Consider the following 23,096-nt stretch of genomic DNA (forward strand, 5'->3'; position numbering starts at 1 on the left):
TCTTAGAACATTAATCCGGATACTATACAATCCAGTTCATAAGAAATTTTTATCTGAAAAAAAAACAAGCTGATATAATATGAAAAAAATATGTTTTAATATGTGTTATGTACTAAATGGAAAGTTTACTTCATTTAAGGAGAACCTATCATCTCCAAAAACGTTATTTACCTGTAGATATAATGGTAATCTTCAGTAAAGAGTGTTTAAATCATGTCTGACTGGTTTACTGCAGCAGCAGCTACAGGGAGAAAATTAAGTTATATTCTCGAAGCCACTCACTTCCAGTCATTGGGGCGCAGCAGTTAGCGTTTACAATCACCGCTCATAGCGTGCAGCTTCAGTCACTCCCCAGCACATTGATTGACAACTTGCTCTGCACACATACTGTCATGGCACGGTTGTTTGAGATCCCGGGCCTAGGGGCTCCTTCCCTATCACTAAAGCTAGTGGTGTCCTTGCTATCCCTGCTCCCCGGATTACTTCTAATGGTGAATACGCTGGGACCATCTGCCTTGCTGAGCTCCTAAATCAGCCCTTATCTGTCCCCTCCCCCATCAGGGAAGTGAGTAGTAGTAGTGTATAAGGATACACAAATTAGACTAACAAGGGAAGATGTACAGGGATAAATGAAAGTACCAATCATACAAATATGCACTCACAAACAACAGAGTAGAACACCGGGAAGAAGGAAAAACTAAATAAGAGAGGATGAGGATATGCACACAGATAACTCACCAAGCAACAGTCTTCAGAACAACACTCCAAACGCCTCCTTAAACAACCAACACCTCCAATTCCAGAACCAGGAAGTATGAAACTAACACTGGCAATCTCTGATTGCCAGAGGCGAGTATATATAGCAGAGGGGAGTGGCCAACCCTGAACAGCTGAGACCATCAAAGCAAGAAAGCTCCAGGAGGTTTCAACTGCACAAATTAACCCCTGCACTGCTAGAAGAAACCTGCACTGTTTAATATGATGGTAAAGTGCTTCTAATCAGTGCAGGAGTATGTGAAACTAGACCGCGTGGTCTTCCGGCCCCTTTCTGTCGCAGTAAACCCGTGACACATACGCTGCGGAGGTGGACGTCAGTCAAGATGTAGAGGAAGTGATTACAGCCGCACTTTCTGTATAGTGAGCGGTCACTGTTCAGCTCCCTGCACCGTCCCAATAACTAGAAGCGAGCGGCTACAGGAAGAACATAACTTAATTTTTTCCCTGCATCTGCGCTTCCAGTAAACCTAGCTAGCATCATTTAAATGCCATTAAGCTGTTGATCACCACTATATCTGCAACTAAATAGTATTTCTGGGCATGACAGGTTCCCTTATTGTGCGCTATTAAGAACAAAGACAATAATCCAGTATGGAATCTAATGTCCAGCTCCTGATGGCTTCAGCACAGTCGGCTTCTCATTTTTACTGTTCCTATGTTGTTACTTTATTAAGATATTTGGGAGGCTCTGCAGTGTCCTCTCCCCAGCAGTGTCCAGTAAGTTCCAGGAGGAGCTGCCGTCTACTTCATATGAATTCTCCTCCAGAACTTTTTGATTTGGCTCCTCCATTTCTTTCATTCTTCTCAAACTCCTTCGGCCCCTGCATTCTCCAGTGCTGTTCTTCCTCTCTGACTTAGGTTCAGGTTGATTCCAATGAACTTCAATATTAATCTCCTGGCAATGTATCACACTTATGCTTTCCATACATTCATTTCTGTCTTTCCGATGGTCGCTCTGATTATCTCCTGCTGTAGTGAGAACAGCATACGTTCTACTCTCTGAGTCTTTCCCTACGTTGTCTCTTTGGTTTTTATTTGTCTCCGGCTTTTCACAGCTTTCCTTTCTTCTATGCTTATTACTGTTTTCTTGTACACTTTTCCCCTCTTCTGAATCAGTTACTTGCCCCTCTTCCTCCCTAACAGCCAAGAGATTGCCCATGCTGCCATTGACGTTAGTGTCCTTAGCTGAGATAATGGCTAGACTAGTCCGTTTTCTGCTTGGAAGGGGCTCCGATTGTCTTGCAAGGAGTCGTCTTAAACATGGACATGAAAGTTTTGTCAGAGCTGCAGTCAGTCTCCTCTGATAATTATCACTGGCCAGGAAGTACAAGACTGGGTCAAAGCAGCTATTGGCACTGGCCAAGGGTCGTGTTATCTTGTAGACTACATTTATCACATTGAGTAGTTGACAATTTGCATTTAGTAGTCGAAAATAATAATACAATGTTCGGGTAATATGAAATGGCAGGAAACAAATGACAAATACTGTAAGTACCATAGCAATGGTTTTTATGGATTTTTTCTTGTAGGAGGATAGTGTCCTGCGAGAGCCACTTTCTACTGGTTTCATCAACTTTCTGGCCATGAGTCCATAACAGACGGCAATCACAAGACATGGTACTCCAAAGAGAAGGCTCATAACTGCTGTGCTGTATTCAACATATTTCTCAAAGTCCTCAGGCCTTGTTGTGTCATGGCATATCGTGTCATTACCATTAGGACTGACAGTAACAAAAATAAGATTAGGCACTAGACAGGCACTTACTGACAGCCATACCCCGACACACAACATATGAGCATATTTCGCCTTCATTCTCTGCAGAGTAAATAGCGGGTGGCAGACACCCATGTATCGGTGAACGCTGATACAGGTGAGGAACAGGATACTGCAGTACAAGTTTGTGTAGAAGAGGAAGCGGACAACCTTGCATGAAGACTCTCCGAAGGGCCAGTTGTTACGGTCAGCATAGTATTGGACCAGTGTAGGCAGTGAGAGTAGATATAGGGTGTCGGATAGGGCTAGATGAAACATATAAACCGTTGTAGGGCTCCATGGGCGCATCTTTGCAAAGAAAATCCATATTGCTGTAAGATTTAATGGCAAACCAAGTATAAAGACTGCACTGTAAGACACCGGCAGCAAGAAAAACTTAAATTCTTCATTAAAAACACAGGCTTCTACTGTCTGATTAGATTCATTCCGTGGAAAGATAGGCGAGTTAGGCATAGCTGTGTAGAAATGATCCATTATATCAGGCGGCGATGGAGAGTAATCTCATGACAAACTTAGAAATGTTCTGATCCTGAAAGAGAAAAAGAAAAATTAAGTTTTTAAATATGATGTGGTAATATTAAGACCTCATTCAGACATCCGTTCATCACATACAGTATAACCTATGGGACTATTCAAGCTTCCGTGCTTTTTTAAGACCAAGTGTCAACAAAAAAATCATAGAGACAAGTCCGGTTTTGATCTGAGTCATGGAACAAAATCACCCTCACAAATCTATGGTTCCATGAAAATCACTAATAGCCAGGGTTTGAGTTAGGTGAAGGTGAAGCAAACTAGGCAATAACTCAGGGACCTCATCTCCAAAGGGGGCTCCTGCCAGACTACACTGCCTGCTACTATGTCGAAGTGTTGGGTGCATGGGTATGACAGCTGACAGCATCGTTCATTAAGCAGAGCAGCTATTTGATGTTTGAAGAGGTTTCCACTACTTATTAATGAAAACCTGTCATGTAGAAAATTATATCTGATCTGCAGGCAAAATGTTATAGAACAGGAGGAGCTGATAAGATTAATATACATTCTTGTGAGAAAGTTTCAGTAAAACTTGCATTTTATTCATTAAAATTCCTGGTGTCTGTATATATATGAGTCCAGTGGGCGGTCCTATTCACTGAGTAGGACCACCTACTGGACTCACATGCTACAAACACCAAGAATTTCAGTCAATAGATTACAAGTCCTACTGAATCTTTTCCTACAGACCCATTTATCATTCAGCTCATCTCCTCCTTCTCTATACCATGCTGTACACAGATCGGACTGCATGTACAACGTGACAGGTTCCCTTTAAGGAAGTACAAGCATTGAAAGTGTTTGTAACATTGAAGTGTTATTAATTCAGCGCCTTACACTACTTTCTCCATAAAATTAGGCAATCTGTCTGATGAAGGTCCCAAATCCAAGACTGCAACATTTATTTATAGTGCAATCCAAAAAGTAAGTATTTCTATCCTTTCATTCATTATCTGGGAGTTCCGGATTAGATTTCTTTGTATCAGCAACTCAGAGGTTTTCAGAGAGAGTCTCTGTGTCATGCTCCTACCCCAAAGGCCTTGTACTAGCCATATCACAGTATTGTGATCCTCCAATCAACGTGCTGATTATAGAGATTGTAACTGTTTATTTCTTATTCTGTGCTAAGTTAAGGTTGTAGGGTTTTTGTTCCTAGTAGACGCTTTGTTTGGATACCATTTATGGATAATTAGTTTGCAAATTAGGGCTTAGGCAGATGCTTATAGTAAACAGAGGACTTCATTACAATTATTTTTGTAGCCAGGGCCAAAGTAAAATATTTGTTTTGCTTTTAAGCAATGTTGTTGGGCCCAGATACAAAGGAATAGTAGTATATTGTGCAGTAGGTCACGCTCACTACTGATAGTCGTCCATCTTCTGTAAATTTTGTTTTTTATGATTTTAAAATAGGGACTTGGGTTCTTTTTCTGTAATGTGCAATTGATGCATCCGGGGCCTTTTTTTTAACCTGAAGTATTTTGGGCTAGTAATTATCATCTTACATTTCCCTGTAGATGCTGCTGATGTGCATTTAATAGAAACCTACTTTGCAGTATATCTAATACAACTGAAGCTGCTCCACAGCAAAGCATGCTCTGTAGAGACAATGAACCAGCAGGGGCTGCCAGGAGATTCGAGCTCATGCAGTTTAAGAACAGAAATTACTAGAACGGTGAATGCAGTCTGCAAGTGAAGCAGATTTGTGATGGACAGCAGGTAATTCAGGAACAGTGCATGCAATTTAGTAAAGTAGGTTTTAACCCCTTCACCCCCGGCCATTTTCAGTTTTTGCGTTTTCGTTTTTTGCTCCCCTTCTCAGAGCCATAACTTTTTTATTTTTTGGTCAATATGGCTATGTGAGGGCTTATTTTTGAGGGACAAGTTGTACTTTTGAACGACACCATTGGTTTTACCATATTGTGTACTGGAAAACGGGAAAGAAATTCCAAGTGCGGTGAAATTGCAAAAAAAGTGCAATACCACAGATGTTGTTTTTTTTTTTTAACCATGTTCACTAAATGCTAAAACTGACCTGCCATTATAATTCTCCAGGTCATTACGAGTTTGTAGATACCAAACATGTATAGGTTCATTTTTATTTAAGCGGTGAAAAAAAAATCCAAAGTTTGTTAAAAAAAAAAAAAAAAAGTAGCCATTTTCCGAGACCCATAGCGTCTCCATTTTTCGGGATCTGAGGCCGGGTGAGGGCTTATTTTTTGCGTGGAGCAGACATTTTTATTGATACCATTTTGGAGTAGATACGATGTTTTGACCGCCCGTTATTCTGGCGTTTTGATTTTTTTCTCATTACACCATTTACCGATCGGATTAATTCTTTTTATATATTGATAGATCGGGCAATTCTGAACGTGGCGATACCAAATATGTGTATATTTGATTTTTTTTATTGTTATATTTTGAATGGGGCAAAAGGGGGGTGATTTTTTTTAATATTTAAATTTATTTATTTTTTTACTTTTTGCTTGTTTCAAGAAGCTGCAATCATAGAATCATAGAATCATAGAATCATAGAATGGTAGAGTTGGAAGGGACCTCCTGGGTCATCTGGTCCAACCCCCTGCTCAAAGCAGGATTCACTAGATCATCTCAGACAGATGTCTGTCCAGCCTCTGTTTGAAGACGTCCATTGAAGGGGAACTCACCACCTCTCGTGGCAGCCTGTTCCACTCATTAATCACCCTAACTGTCAAAAAGTTTTTTCTAATATCTAATCTGTGTCTCCTCCCATTTAGTTTCATCCCATTGCTTCTAGTCTTTCCTTGTGCAAATGAGAATAAAGATGATCCTTCTACAATGTGACAGCCCTTGACATATTTGTAGACAGCTATTAAGTCTCCTCTCAGTCTTCTTTTTTGCAAGCTAAACATTCCCAAATCCTGCAACCGTTCCTCATAGGACATGGTTTGCAGACCAGTCACCATTCTGGTCGCTCTTCTCTGAACTTGCTCCAGTTTGTCGATGTCTTTTTTAAAATGTGGTGCCCAAAACTGTACACAGTATTCCAGATGAGGTCTGACCAAAGAGGAGTAAAGACCGATAATGACTTCACGTGATCTAGACTGTATGCTTCTGTTAATACATCCCAGAATTGTATTTGCCTTTTTTGCTGCTGCATCACACTGTTGACTCATGTTCAGTCTATGATCTATTAGTATACCTAAGTCTTTTTCACATGTACTGTTGCTCAGCTCTATTCCTCCCATTCTGTATATGCTTTTTTCATTTTTATTGCCCAGATGTAGTACTTTGCATTTTTCCCTGTTAAAAACCATTCTGTTGGTTGCTGCCCACTGCTCCAGTTTATTTAGGTCTTTTTGAATCCTCTCTCTCTCTTCTCTAGTATTAGCTATCCCTCCTAGCTTTGTGTCATCAGCAAATTTAATCAGTTTACCCTCAATTCCTTCATCTAAATCATTGATAAAGATGTTGAACAGTACAGGTCCCAGGACGGAGCCCTGTGGTACCCCACTTGAGACATTCATCCAGCTGGATGTGAAGCCATTTACAACCACCCTTTGAGTCCGATCACTAAGCCAGTTATGAATCCACCTAACAGTTGCCTGGTCCATTGCATACTTGGTCATTTTTTCAATAAGGATGATGTGAGATACTTTGTCAAATGCTTTGCTGAAGTCAAGATATACTATATCTACATTTGATACATATCTATCATTTGATCGCCTGTGTGTATCAGAATTGCTCACATGTTATGAGTGTCGACTGCTGGGTGGTGCTCATTGCCTCCCGGCAATGACAACTGCAGGGGTCTCCTGCAGACCCCGGGTTGTCATACCAACCCATTGGCGACTCGCGGTCTTGTGACACAGGCGCCGATGGGCATGACTTATAACATCCTTCCGCCGCGGCCATGTTAAATGCCGCTGTCAGAGATTCCACCCACGGCTGTTAGGGGCACAAGACGACTGATCAGATCAGCTGTAATGTCCCCGGAAAGGTGCGGGCTCAGCACTGGAGCTCGCACCAAAGGGAGAGACCCGACATGTGCCGTACATGTACGGCACATGTTGGAAAGGGGTTAAGCTAGAAACAAGTATTATCTGGGGTGCCTCTTTAGGCTGCTCTCTATTATTACCCAGTGATCCATGCACCTTTGATACAAACTATAAAAATAATCGCTATATAAAAAAGGCAATTTCTGGGGAACTGTTCAGCGAATTTAATAAAAAAAAACATATATATATAAATGGAATCGTTAGGGGAGCAGCAGGAGTAAAACGAGCAAAACATGTCCGTTTTGCCATGTCCTCTTTAAAGTTGCGCTTTATGGTATAAATGGGAAATAACCTTGATGTACTACAATTTCTACCATCCTCCAGTGCAAAATTTTTCTTGCCGTTTTACTCTAAAAAGTGTGGGTCAGGGTTACCAACCGTCCAGAAATTCCAGGTTAGTCCATAAATATAGGACACTTTTTTGCCCTGTCCGTAGAAAAAAATGAAGATGTCCGTGATTTTTTTTGAAGCTGAAGAAACTTATACAGATTATTTTGACCATAATTATCATCATTTTACAATTTACAGTGAATTCATCTGATGTCTATATCAGAATTATTGGCTGGAGACATGGATCACTGATAATCATAATGATTTATTATGGTTTTCCAATGTGTCCGGAAAAAATATTCTCTGTCTGGGATTTTTTGATAAGCTGTCCAGAAAAAATAAAACGTCAAGTTGGAAACCGTTGTGTGCACTTAGGGGTACATGTCCAAACCGAGGCATGCAACTAGACCAGTACCCAATTTAGAAGTGTACTAAAAGCATTATGGTGGAAATGATGCTCTGTGAAAAATACACAGAATCTTTCCCATTACCTAATGACAAAAATGTTCTGGGAATAAGAACACAATTCAGAAAGTGAACAGCTGTTACTGAATTACATCCCATTTTATGTTCCTGACATAAGCCCATCAACAGCTGGAAGCCATTATGGACGTCTTAAGACTTCAGCGACAGCTTCTGTATGCAACTTCTTGTACTAACAAGGATGCTTTTCCTTTATTCTGTACGTATAGGAGAACACAGGTCAAGAACATATAGGACATAGCCCTATCGAGACGCTATCAGCTATGGCTTCCAATGTCAGATGTTATGTAAAGCCAGATAGGCACAGCTGTTGGGATTAGCCACATTGCCTACAAGGAACAGACTGGTTACAGAGCTCTGTGCAGTGAGTGTTGTCCTGACTGTACGGCTGTGCACCGAGGTTGTAGTTCTCCCTCTAGAGCTGCACTTCCTTGTTACACTCTGCAGGTCTCCGTATGAAGGCGTTTGTACTACTATGTACCTACAAATACGTATAATACAGCTGTGTGATTAGGTCCTCTGGCACATCCGTGTCTGAACGTACTGCTGCAATACCTACCCTGGTCGCTAGACGGCACTGCACTAACACTGCTTTTACTGCTGGATGCCAACACCGTGAGGCTGTGTGCCCACGTAGCGTTTTTCAAGCGTATATGCTGCGGAATTTCCGCAGCGTAAACGCTTGAAAAACGCATGTATATCCGCACCCCATGGTCCCCAATGGCATTCCGCAATGTCAATGCCCATGCTGCGGATTTTTCCGCAGCGTATATGTTGCGGTCAAAAATCCGCAGCATGTTCATTAATTTTGCGGAAGCGCTGCGGAATCAATGTGCGGATGGTACCCAAGTCTGGATGAGAGGAGACTCTCATCCAGACCTGGGTACCAAAGAACCTGTAAAAAAAAGAATAAAATAAAGTTTATACTTATCTTCTGATGTTTTCCCTCCGTCGCGCTGTTGTCTGAAGGACCTGCCACGTCATTGAGTCATGTGACCCACCACATGACTCAATGACGTCACCGCAGGTCCTGCACACAACAGCGTGAGCCGCTCAAGCCTCCGGACGGGGCAGAGAATGCATCAGAAGGTGAGTATAAAGTTTATTTTTTTATTTTTTACCATTCTGAACAAGTTGTCAAGCACTTTTCCAAGTGATGCTTGGAGAAGTGCTTGATAACCCGCATGCGGAAATGCATGCAAAGACGCCTCACAAACGCTTCTACCTGGCGGGAAAACCGCATGTAATATCCGCATGCGATTTTCCCGCCAGGGAGAAGCGTAAAAAATATGCTTCAGGTCCGCAACGTGGGCACATAGCCTGAAGGTGTTTAGCTTACTGTTACATCCATGTCTGAATGTACTACTGCAATCCCTACTACTACTACTGCAATCCCTGCTCTGGATGCTGCCAGTGTCTAGAAGTAACTGTATTACTGCAATCTCTGCTCTGGGTGCTGCTGGTGTCCAGAAGTAACTGTACTACTGCAATCCCGGCTCTGGCTGCTGCCGGTGTCCAGAAGTAACTGTACTACTGCAATCCCTGCTCCGGATGCTGTCGGTGTCCAGAAGTAAGTGCTACTGCAATCCCTGCTCTGGATGCTGCCGGTGTCCAGAAGTAACTGTACTACTGCAATCCCTGCTCCGGATGCTGCCGGTGTCCAGAAGTAACTGTACTACTGCAATCCCTGCTCCGGATGCTGCCGGTGTCCAGAAGTAACTGTACTACTGTAATCCCTGCTCTGAATGCTGCCGGTGTCCAAAAGTAACTGCTACTGCAATCACTGCTCTGGATGCTGCCGGTGTCCAGAAGTAACTGTACTACTGCAATCCCTGCTCTGGATGCTGCTGGTGTCCAGAAGTAACTGTACTACTGTAATCCCTGCTCTGGATGCTGCTGGTGTCCAGAAGTAACTGTACTACTGCAATCCCTGATCTGCATGCTGCTGGTGTCCAGAAGTAACTGCTACTGCAATCCCTGCTCTGCATGCTGCTGGTGTCCAGAAGTAACTGCTACTGCAATCCCTGCTCTGAATGCTGCCGGTGTCCAGAAGTAACTGCTACTGCAATCACTGCTCTGGATGCTGCCGGTGTCCAGAAGTAACTGTACTACTGCAATCCCTGCTGTGGATGCTGCTGGTGTCCAGAAGTAACTGTACTACTGCAATCCCTGCTCTGCATGCTGCTGGTGTCCAGAAGTAACTGTACTACTGTAATCCCTGCTCTGGATGCGGCTGGTGTCCAGAAGTAACTGTATTACTGCAATCCCTGCACTGCATGCTGCTGGTGTCCAGAAGTAACTGTACTACTGTAATCCCTGCTCTGCATGCTGCTGGTGTCCAGAAGTAACTGTACTACTGTAATCCCTGCTCTGCATGCTGCTGGTGTCCAGAAGTAACTGTACTACTGCAATCCCTGCTCTGCATGCTGCTGGTGTCCAGAAGTAACTGTACTACTGCAATCCCTGCTCTGGATGCTGCTGGTGTCCAGAAGTAACTGTACTACTGCAATCTCTATTCTGGATGCTGCTGGTGTCCAGAAGTAACTGTACTACTGCAATCTCTGCTCTGCATGCTGCTGGTGTCCATAAGTAACTGTACTACTGTAATTCCTGCTCTGGATGCTGAGGGTGTCCAGAAGTAACTGTACTACTGCAATCCCTGCTCTGTATGCTGCTGGTGTCCAGAAGTAACTGTGCTACTGCAATCCCTGCTCTGAATGTTGCCGGTGTCCAGAAGTAACTGTACTACTGCAATCCCTGCTCTGGATGCTGCCGGTGTCCAGAAGTAACTGTACTACTGTAATCCCTGCTGTGGATGCTGCTGGTGTCCAGAAGTAACTGTACTACTGCAATCCCTGCTCTGCATGCTGCTGGTGTCCAGAAGTAACTGTACTACTGTAATCCCTGCTCTGGATGCGGCTGGTGTCCAGAAGTAACTGTACTACTGCAATCCCTGCTCTGCATGCTGCTGGTGTCCAGAAGTAACTGTACTACTGTAATCCCTGCACTGCATGCTGCTGGTGTCCAGAAGTAACTGTACTACTGTAATCCCTGCTCTGCATGCTGCTGGTGTCCAGAAGTAACTGTACTACTGTAATCCCTGCTCTGCATGCTGCTGGTGTCCAGAAGTAACTGTACTACTGCAATCCCTGCTCTGCATGCTGCTGGTGTCCAGAAGTAACTGTACTACTGCAATCCCTGCTCTGGATGCTGCTGGTGTCCAGAAGTAACTGTACTACTGCAATCTCTATTCTGGATGCTGCTGGTTTCCAGAAGTAACTGTACTACTGCAATCTCTGCTCTGCATGCTGCTGGTGTCCATAAGTAACTGTACTACTGTAATTCCTGCTCTGGATGCTGCTGGTGTCCAGAAGTAACTGTACTACTGCAATCCCTGCTCTGTATGCTGCTGGTGTCCAGAAGTAACTGTGCTACTGCAATCCCTGCTCTGAATGTTGCCGGTGTCCAGAAGTAACTGTACTACTGCAATCCCTGCTCTGGATGCTGCTGGTGTCCAGAAGTAACTGTACTACTGCAATCCCTGCTCTGCATGCTGCTGGTGTCCAGAAGTAACTGTACTACTGCAATCCCTGCTCTGCATGCTGCTGGTGTCCAGAAGTAACTGTACTACTGCAATCACTGCTCTGCATGCTGCTGGTGTCCAGAAGTAACTGAACTACTGCAATCCCTGCTCTGGATGCTGCTGCTGTCCAGAAGTAACTGTACTACTGCAATCCCTGCTCTGCATGCTGCTGGTGTCCAAAGTAACTGTACTACTGCAATCACTGCTCTGCATGCTGCTGGTGTCCAGAAATAACTGTACTACTGCAATCCCTGCTCTGGATGCTGCTGGTGTCCAGAAGTAACTGTACTACTGCAATCCCTGCTCTGCATGCTGCCGGTGTCCAGAAGTAATAGAAGTGTTAGTGCAGCGCCGCCTAATGACCAGGGCAGGGGTTGCAGCAGTACGTTCAGACATGGATGTGACACCCATAGGCTGAAAGTGATGGCACAGATGTTTTACTGGTACCACTATATCTACCTAATTCTCTGACATCTATTCCCATGCCTTTTTACTAATGGAAAAAGGTCTATGATTGTTTGGCCAGCACTAAGAAAAGCGCGCTGGAGCGTCTTGTTCACAGGTTCCAGGTGCCAGAGTGGTGATTCTCACTAATTACGGTACTATTTTAGGAAATATCTAAATCAGAATCACCAGCTGTCACTAATATAAACAGTCCATAAAAAAACACTTGATCTCTGTGAGGTATTGAGGTGGGTCAGTAAAATCTTCCAACTAACAACAGCCCTAAAGAGTAACTGGATGTTGATTACATGTAGAGAACCTGAACTGCTCCGATATATCTACCGTGATCAAAACCGCCTGCTCTACATGCAGGGTTGCCAACTTTACTTTTTATTTTTTTGGGCAGCTTCTCAAAAAAATCACAGACAGACAAACTTTTTTACTGATACATTAGATGACCATAGTGAATCATTAAGATTATAAATGATACATGTCTACAAACCATAAATCCTATATGAAGACATAAGCTGCCTTCACTGTAAAAGGGTTATAAATGCAGGCGTAAAAGTCTCTCCAGCTTAACAAAAAAAAAGCACAAACACATTTTTTTTACAACAGGGTAAAAAAGTGCCTTATTTTTACAAACTGTCCAGAAATTTTTGGCCAGTTGGCAACCATGTCTACTTGGAAGATACTGTATATAGAAATATGTCATGAGGACACAAGTATGTTTTTAACCAATTTAGTAGTTTGCTTGTGACGCGCCCCCTGGGACATATTCCTTTTTGAGGGGAATACCCGGCACCGGATCAGATGGGGGGGGGGGTTGTAGTCTCCGAGCGGCTGTGACCCAGTCCCGTGCCCAGGGCGTCAAGCTAAGTGTTATGTGGCAGTCCTACAGATGTTATTAAAGTTCTTTTGTGTCGACTACGCCACCCGTTGTGATGCGGTCACTGTGGCCGCCGCTGCAGCAGGGTCCGCTGAGGCTGATGGTGGATGTGCAGCTTGGTGGGATAACCCCCAACGGGAGGGGTATAGCCTCAGAGGGGACAGGCGCAGAGGATGGGGGTTGTGGTGGTGCAGTGCAGCCGGCAATGAAGACAGACTCGGGTTGTGCAGTTAAGGGTGTTTACTTACTGCTGATGTTGTACTGGTCACTCCAGCTGCTAGTGACCACCCGAGCCGTGCTGCGTCCACCAGGTCCTGGATCCGGTCAACCCCCAAACAAGTCCAGAGCGTGGCCCTGAGCTCTCCCTCTGTCCTTTCTTCAGCCGTCCCCACCAGTGATTCACCTAGGTCCAGCTCCCTCGGGCCTTCTTTTGGGCAACCCTTGGCCCTGGGTTCCCTGACCCTTCATGTGGTTTGCCTTCAGGGTGAATGTGGTGGGTGACCGTGGCAAACGCTGCCCACGATCTCCGGTCTCTGGCTGGGGATTGTTTTTGCCCCCACCAACTTGGGTTCCGGTACCCTCTTGCTGACTCCTCACCCGGTGCTCTAATTTGGGTTCTTGGGTCCCTTCAGTCTTCCCCCTCTGGGTCTTTCTCTTTCTTTCTCCTCTCTCTCTCTCCAGGGCTGCTGTTTTCTTCTTTCTCCTCTCCAACTGACTTGTTCTCAGCGTCTGACCCTGATCTAAGTTGGTGCCCTCCTTATATATCCCTCTATGTGTGAGCTCAGGTGACCAGCACCCAATGAGCTCCTAACACTACCCAGACTGCTCCCCCTATCTGACCCTACACTACATGGGATGTACCACCCCCCTCCCACTCCAGCCAGGAACAGGCTCGGTTGTACCTGCACATTTCTAAGTGGGAGTACCGTCGGCCTGCTCCTCTGGAATGGGATGTATGTAGTGCATGCAGTCTATCTGAGCTCAGTTCCACACTCCTTCCTTACCCGGGAGTGGAATATCACACCTCTGGGTCGAGGTGCAATACCCCTGTAGCAGCCGAATCCTCAGGGTGCTACACTTGCAGTAAATGTGCTGTGAATATACACTAATACATACAGTAGCTATACGAGGTCTATCTGCATCCCGATAAATCTTGATGGATGTAAACTGATATAATGGAGCTCTGGGTTTTCTGACGGGAAGAAGAGAACTAAGGATTGGAATATTCTTCCCAACAAAAATAATAGAAACTCAGCAAAACCGCCTGTTAGTAAAAGCTGTATAACACAAAATATTTTAAGAAATACATATCCTGAGCTGTCATTGTCCTGGCCTAGAGTCCGGTATGACAAATCTGCCTTGTTATCCAGAGCAATTCCTCATATTGATGGATGCTAGGGCATTCTCCTTGTTCAGGAGTCTATGAAAGTAATATTTTTATGGTTGCATATCTGAAACTGTACATGTAACATGTAAACCATCCATAGGTGTAATCATTATGTATACGGACATCCCCATCCATAGGTGTAATCATTATGTTTACGGACATCCTCATCCATAGGTGTAATCATTACGTATAAGGACATCCCCATCCATAGGTGTAATCATTACATATAAGGACATCCCGATCCATAGGTGTAATCATTATGTTTACGGACATCCTCATCCATAGGTGTAATCATTACGTATAAGGACATCCCCATCCATAGGTGTAATCATTATGTACAAGGACATCCCGATCCATAGGTGTAATCATTACGTATAAGAACATCCCCATCCATAGGTGTAATCATTACGTATAAGCACATCCCGATCCATAGGTGTAATCATTACGCATAAGAACATCCCGATCCATAGGTGTAATCATTACGTATAAGGACATCCCCATCCGTAGGTGTAATCATTATGTATAAGGACATACCCATCCATAGGTGTAATCATTATGTATAAGGACATACCCATCCATAGGTGTAATCATTATGTATAAGAACATCCCCATCCATAGGTGTAATCATTACGTATAAGCACATCCCGATCCATAGGTGTAATCATTATGTATAAGAACATCCCCATCCATAGGTGTAATCATTATAGATAAGGACATCCCCATCCATAGTTGTAATCATTATGTATAAGGACATCCCCATCCATAGATGTAATCATTACGTATAAGAACATCCCCATCCATAGGTGTAATCATTACGTATAAGCACATCCCGATCCATAGGTGTAATCATTATGTATAAGAACATCCCCATCCATAGGTGTAATCATTATAGATAAGGACATCCCCATCCATAGTTGTAATCATTATGTATAAGGACATCCCCATCCATAGATGTAATCATTACGTATAAGAACATCCCCATCCATAGGTGTAATCATTACGTATAAGCACATCCCGATCCATAGGTGTAATCATTATGTATAAGAACATCCCCATCCATAGGTGTAATCATTATAGATAAGGACATCCCCATCCATAGGTGTAATCATTACGTATACGGACATCCCCATCCATAGGTGTAATTATTATGTATATGGACATTCCCATACATAAGTGTAATCATTATGTATACAGACATCCCCATCCATAGGTGTAATCATTATGTATAAGGACATCCCCATCCATAGGTGTAATCATTATGTATAAGGACATCCCGATCCATAGGTGTAATCATTACTTATAAGGACATCCCGATCCATAGGTGTAATCATTACGTATAAGAACATCCACATCCATAGGTGTAACCATTATGTATAAGGACATCCCCATCCATAGGTGTAATCATTACGTATAAGGACATCCCGATCCATAGGTGTAATCATTACGTATAAGAACATCCCGATCCATAGGTGTAATCATTACATGTAAGGACATCCCGATCCATAGGTGTAATCATTATGTATACGGACATCCCCATCCAAAGATGTAATCATTAAGTATATGGATATCCCCATCCATAGGTGTAATCATTATGTATAAGGATATCCCCATCCATAGGTGTAATCATTATGTATACGGACATCCCGATCCATAGGTGTAATCATTATGTATAAGGACATCCCGATCCATAGGTGTAATCATTACGTATAAGGACATCCCGATCCATAGGTGTAATCATTACGTATAAGAACATCCCCATCCATAGGTGTAATCATTATGTCTAAGGACATCCCCATCCATAGGTGTAATCATTATGTATAAGAACATCCCGATCCATAGGTGTAATCATTACATATAAGGACATCCCGATCCATAGGTGTAATCATTACGTATAAGGACATCCCCATCCATAGGTGTAATCATTACGTATAAGAACATCCCCATCCATAGGTGTAATCATTACGTATAAGGACATCCCGATCCATAGGTGTAATCATTACGTATAAGAACATCCCGACCCATAGGTGTAATCATTACATATAAGGACATCCCGATCCATAGGTGTAATCATTATGTATACGGACATCCCCATCCAAAGATGTAATCATTAAGTATATGGATATCCCCATCCATAGGTGTAATCATTATGTATAAGGACATCCCCATCTATAGGTGTAATCATTATATATACGGACATCCCGATCCAGAGGTGTAATCATTACGTATAAGGACATCCCCATCCATAGGTGTAATCATTACGTATAAAGACATCCCGATCCATAGGTGTAATCATGACGTATAAGGACATCTCGATCCATAGGTGTAATCATTACGTATATGAACATCCCCATCCATAGGTGTAATCATTATGTATAAGAACATCCCCATCCATAGGTGTAATCATTACGTATAAGAACATCCCGATCCATAGGTGTAATCATTATGTATATGGACATCCCCATCCATAGATGTAATTATTATGTATAAGGACATCCCCATCCATAGGTGTAATCATTACATATAAGAACATCCCCATCCATAGGTATAATCATTATGTATAAGGACATCCCCATCCATAGGTGTAATCATTACGTATAAGAACATCCCCATCCATAGGTGTAATCATTACATATAAGAACATCCCCATCCATAGGTGTAATCATTATGTATAAGGACATCCCGATCCATAGGTGTAATCATCATGTATACTGACATCCCCAACCATAGATGTAATTATTATGTATAAGGACATCCCCATCCATAGGTGTAACCATTACATATAAGAACATCCCCATCCATAGGTGTAGTCATTATATATACGGACATCCCCATCCATAGGTGTAATCATTATGTATAAGGACATCCCGATCCATAGGTGTAATCATTACGTATAAGGACATCCCGATCCATAGGTGTAATCATTACTTATAAGAACATCCCCATCCATAGGTGTAATCACTATGTATACGGACATCCCCATCCATAGGTGTAATCACTATGTATACGGACATCCCCATCCAAAGATGTAATCATTACGTATATGGACATCCCCATCCATAGGTGTAATCATTATGTATAAGGACATCCCCATCCATAGGTGTAATCATTATGTATACGGACATCCCCATCCATAAGTGTAATCACTATGTATACAGACATCCCCATCCATAGGTGTAATCACTATGTATATGGACATCCCCATCCATAGGTGTAATCATTATGTATAAGAACATCCCCATCCATAGGTGTAATCACTATGTATACGGACATCCCCATCCATAGGTGTAATCATTATGTATAAGGACATCCCCATCCATAGATGTAATCATTACATATAAGAACATCCCCATCCATAGGTGTAATCATTACGTATAAGGACATCCCGATCCATAGGTGTAATCATTACGTATAAGAACATCCCCATCCATAGGTGTAATCATTACATATAAGGACATCCCGATCCATAGGTGTAATCATTATGTATACGGACATCCTCATCCATAGATGTAATTATTATGTATAAGGACATCCCCATCCATAGGTGTAATCATTACATATAAGAACATCCCCATCCATAGGTGTAATCATTATGTATAAGGACATCCCGATCCATAGGTGTAATCATTACGTATAAGGACATCCCGATCCATAGGTGTAATCACTATGTATACGGACATCCCCATCCATAGGTGTAATCACTATGTATACGGATATCCCCATCCAAAGATGTAATCATTACGTATATGGACATCCCCATCCATAGGTGTAATCATTATGTATAAGGACATCCCCATCCATAGGTGTAATCATTACATATAAGGACATCCCGATCCATAGGTGTAATCATTACGTATAAGGACATCCCGATCCATAGGTGTAATCATTACGTATAAGAACATCCCCATCCATAGGTGTAATCACTATGTATACGGACATCCCCATCCATAGGTGTAATCACTATGTATACGGACATCCCCATCCAAAGATGTAATCATTACGTATATGGACATCCCCATCCATAGGTGTAATCATTATGTATACAGACATCCCCATCCATAGGTGTAATCATTATGTATAAGGACATCCCCATCCATAGGTGTAATCATTACATATAAGAACATCCCCATCCATAGGTGTAATGACTATGTATACGGACATCCCCATCCATAGGTGTAATCATTATGTATACGGACATCCCCATCCAAAGATGTAATCATTACGTATATGGACATGCCCATCCATAGGTGTAATCATTATGTATAAGGACATCCCCATCCATAGGTGTAAACATTACATATAAGAACATCCCCATCCATAAGTGTAATCATTATGTATACGGACATCCCCATCCATAGGTGTAATCACTATGTATACGGACATCCCCATCCATAGGTGTAATCACTATGTATACGGACATCCCCATCCATAGGTGTAATCACTATGTATACGGACATCCCCATCCATAGGTGTAATCATTATGTATACGGACATCCCCATCCATAGGTGTAATCATTATGTATACGGACATCCCCATCCATAAGTGTAATCATTATGTATACGGACATCCCCATCCATAGGTGTAATCATTATGTATACAGACATCCCCATCCATAGGTGTAATCATTATGTATACGGACATCCCTATCCATAGGTGTAATCATTATGTATAAGGACATCCCCATCCATAGGTGTAATCATTATGTAGAAGGACATCCCGATCCATAGGTGTAATCATTACGTATAAGAACATCCCCATCCATAGGTGTAATCATTACGTATACGGACATCCCCATCCATAGGTGTAATCATTACATATAAGGACATCCCGATCCATAGGTGTAATCATTATGTATATGGACATCCCCATCCATAGATGTAATCATTATGTATACGGACATCCCCATCCATAGGTGTAATCATTACATATAAGAACATCCCCATCCATAAGTGTAATCATTATGTATAAGGACATCCCCATCCATAGGTGTAATCATTATGTATACAGACATCCCCATCCATAGGTGTAATCACTATGTATACGGACATCCCCATCCATAGATGTAATCATTATGTATACGGAGATCCCCATCCATAGGTGTAATCACTATGTATATGGACATCCCCATCCATAGGTGTAATCATTATGTATACGGACATCCCCATCCATAGGTGTAATCATTATGTATACGGACATCCCCATCCATAGGTGTAATCATTATGTATACGGACATCCCCATCCATAGGTGTAATCACTATGTATATGGACATCCCCATCCATAGGTGTAATCATTATGTATACGGACATCCCCATCCATAGGTGTAATCACTATGTATATGGACATCCCCATCCATAGGTGTAATCATTATGTATACGGACATCCCCATCCATAGGTGTAATCACTATGTATACGGACATCCCCATCCATAGGTGTAATCATTATGTATACAGACATCCCCATCCATAGGTGTAATCATTGTGTATACAGACATCCCCATCCATAGGTGTAATCATTATGTATACGGACATCCCCATCCATAGGTGTAATCATTATGTATAAGGACATCCCCATCCATAGGTGTAATCATTATGTATACAGACATCCCCATCCATAGGTGTAATCATTATGTATACGGACATCCCCATCCATAGGTGTAATCATTATGTATAAGGACAACCCCATCCATAGGTGTAATCATTATGTAGAAGGACATCCCGATCCATAGGTGTAATCATTACGTATAAGAACATCCCCATCCATAGGTGTAATCATTACGTATACGGACATCCCCATCCATAGGTGTAATCATTACATATAAGGACATCCCGATCCATAGGTGTAATCATTATGTATATGGACATTCCCATCCAAAGATGTAATCATTACCTATATGGACATCCCCGTTCATAGGTGTAATCATTATGTATACGGACATCCCCATCCATAGGTGTAATCATTATGTATAAGGACATCCCCATCCATAGGTGTAATCATTACGTATAAGAACATCCCCATCCATAGGTGTAATCATTATGTATATGGACATCCCCATCCAAAGATGTAATCATTACCTATATGGACATCCCCGTTCATAGGTGTAATCATTATGTATACGGACATCCCCATCCATAGGTGTAATCATTATGTATAAGGACATCCCCATCCATAGGTGTAATCATTACGTATACGGACATCCCGATCCATAGGTGTAATCATTATGTATATGGACATCCCCATCCAAAGATGTAATCATTACCTATATGGACATCCCCATTCATAGGTGTAATCATTATGTATAAGGACATCCCCATCCATAGGTGTAATCATTATGTATAAGGACATCCCCATCCATAGGTGTAATCATTATGTAGAAGGACATCCCGATCCATAGGTGTAATCATTACGTATAAGAACATCCCCATCCATAGGTGTAATCATTACGTATACGGACATCCCCATCCATAGGTGTAATCATTACATATAAGGACATCCCGATCCATAGGTGTAATCATTATGTATATGGACATCCCCATCCAAAGATGTAATCATTACCTATATGGACATCCCCGTTCATAGGTGTAATCATTATGTATACGGACATCCCCATCCATAGGTGTAATCATTATGTATAAGGACATCCCCATCCATAGGTGTAATCATTACGTATAAGAACATCCCCATCCATAGGTGTAATCATTACGTATACGGACATCCCGATCCATAGGTGTAATCATTATGTATATGGACATCCCCATCCAAAGATGTAATCATTACCTATATGGACATCCCCATTCATAGGTGTAATCATTATGTATAAGGACATCCCCATCCATAGGTGTAATCACTATGTATAGGGACGTCCCCACCCTTGTGGTCCTCTACAAGCTGCATTGGTGCAGATCTATCACATAGTCTTACCTGTGGATGTAATTTGGAGTCTCCACTTTACTTTCCAGCATCTTTATGGTTCGTTCTTCATGAACATCGCAGCTCCTATCAACTTCATGAGCGTCTGTCAATCAGCTTTAGAAATCTGATCTGTTCCCTGTTGAGTTATTCTCTGCGCTGATAATATTCGCACACAGCGGGCTCAATGGGAAGCTGATGTTCTGTACATGAGACGTCTTCACATGTGGTCTCCTCTAGTGTCTGCTCCTGAGTTTCTACATGAAGACATTCTTGTGAAGCTCAGAGTGATGTCACCAGGGGTGGGATAGACAGTTATTGGGGGCAGGGGAAGGGACAGGGTAATGCTTGGGTAGATCACAACAGATACAAGCACAGAAAACCACACAGTTGTGTGCAGGAATATAGGCAACAACACCATTTCCTGATAAAGACATGTTTAACCTGTGTTAAAGTTTATAGTAGAAAAAAAAATTTCTATTGCAAAAGTCAGAAAAAAGTGTCCAAGGTTTTTCTTTTTATTTAAATGTCAGAAAAATGTATACAAAATAAGAGATTCAAGTATATATGTAACTATATACCCTAAGTGTACACATCTCATTACAATCAGTATCAAAGACATATGTCTGTAAAGAGCTATGGAATTAATAGCACTATATAGGCAAGTAACATAAAATAAAGCAAAGTACATGCTGCTTTAGAATTGGTTATAGCTTAAAGGTCTATATTATCAACAAAAGAATATCAGAGGAAAGAATATTTGAGGCATACATTTAGGCATCTCAGGAATACCCCAGGGACACAGTTCTACTTCCATTACACTTTTCTACTTTTAGATGTTCATATTTCACAGTCAGGCGTGTAACTAGAGTTATATGGGCCCCAGGGCAAATTTTGGATCTAGGCCACCTGACCACAACAACCAGGTTTTTGGTTTCATGTTTAGGCCCCTTTTCCCCATACAATGGTAATAAGGCACTCATACAATAATATTTATGCCCCCTTTGCCCCATGCAATAATAATACTAATGCCCCCTTTGCCCCAGCTGCGAAATCCTTCTTCTTTTCCCTGCAGCCCACTTGGTGCCCTTCACACTCTCAAACTCTGATAGAAAACAAGTTTTAAGCGGCATGTGACCTATCAGAGCTGGAGATGGAGCAGGGAGCTAAGGGATCACTGCCGTGCCACAGTGGTTAACTGCTTCTGTGCCATGAGGCGGGCCCCCTTTCCCTCTGGGCCAAGTCGCGGCTGCATTCTTATGTGACAGCGATCATTACACCCCTAAACACAGCTCATGATTGTTCTGTCATTCAATGTGCAATAGGCATAATATTCAGAGAGAGCAGGAACGATATTCAGTAGCAGAAGCAGTCACAGCATTAAGGGGCAGCAAGCTTAGAGGGAATTTGTCATCTGTTTTTTTGCGACCCCATCTAAGAGCATCATGATGTAGAGGGAGATACCTTGATTCCAGTGATGTATCACTTACTGGGCTGCTTGCTGTAGTTTTAATAAAATCCCTTTTATCTGCCGCAGATCTAGCAGTTCTCTGAATGCTGAGCTCTGATTAACTCCGCCCACATCACTGATTAGCAGCCTTCTGTGTACACTGTGCCACTGAGCATAGTCAGAAAGCTATGCACAGTGTCAGTCAGTGGGGGGGGGGGGGTGGAATTATGAAGAGCTCATGAATCTAGAGGACTACATTGCAGCAGGTTTTCTAGTTCTCTTAGTGATAATCTTCTGCTGATAAACAGTGATTTTATCAAGACCACAGGAAGCCTAGTAAGTGACACATCGCCGGAATCAGAGTTTATATCTCTCCAACATGCTGCTTTTGCTATGTAATCTGAGACCACCATAATGTAGGAGCAAAGAGCCTGATTACTGTGATGTGTTATTTACTGGGCTGTGTTTTACTGTTTCAATACAATCAGGGTTTTATCAACTGGAGATTA

The 23,096-nt window shown here is 42.3% G+C and overlaps 1 protein-coding gene across 1 annotated transcript; it reads right to left on the minus strand.

The window, feature by feature from the left end:
* Positions 1-1,017: 1,017 nt before the first annotated feature.
* Positions 1,018-21,421, minus strand: P2RY4 (pyrimidinergic receptor P2Y4). The gene is made up of 2 exons (XM_073640935.1): positions 21,150-21,421; positions 1,018-3,080 (listed from the first exon to the last, which is right to left on the minus strand). Exon 2 carries the CDS (start codon positions 3,023-3,025, stop codon positions 1,439-1,441), a length of 1,587 nt encoding a protein of 528 aa, XP_073497036.1. The 5' UTR covers positions 3,026-3,080; positions 21,150-21,421; the 3' UTR covers positions 1,018-1,438.
* Positions 21,422-23,096: the final 1,675 nt, after the last annotated feature.

The sequence above is a fragment of the Phyllobates terribilis genome, unplaced genomic scaffold (genome assembly GCF_046119375.1).
Source record: "Phyllobates terribilis strain yellow unplaced genomic scaffold, ASM4611937v1 Scaffold_7__3_contigs__length_470593459, whole genome shotgun sequence".
NCBI lineage: Eukaryota > Metazoa > Chordata > Amphibia > Anura > Dendrobatidae > Phyllobates > Phyllobates terribilis.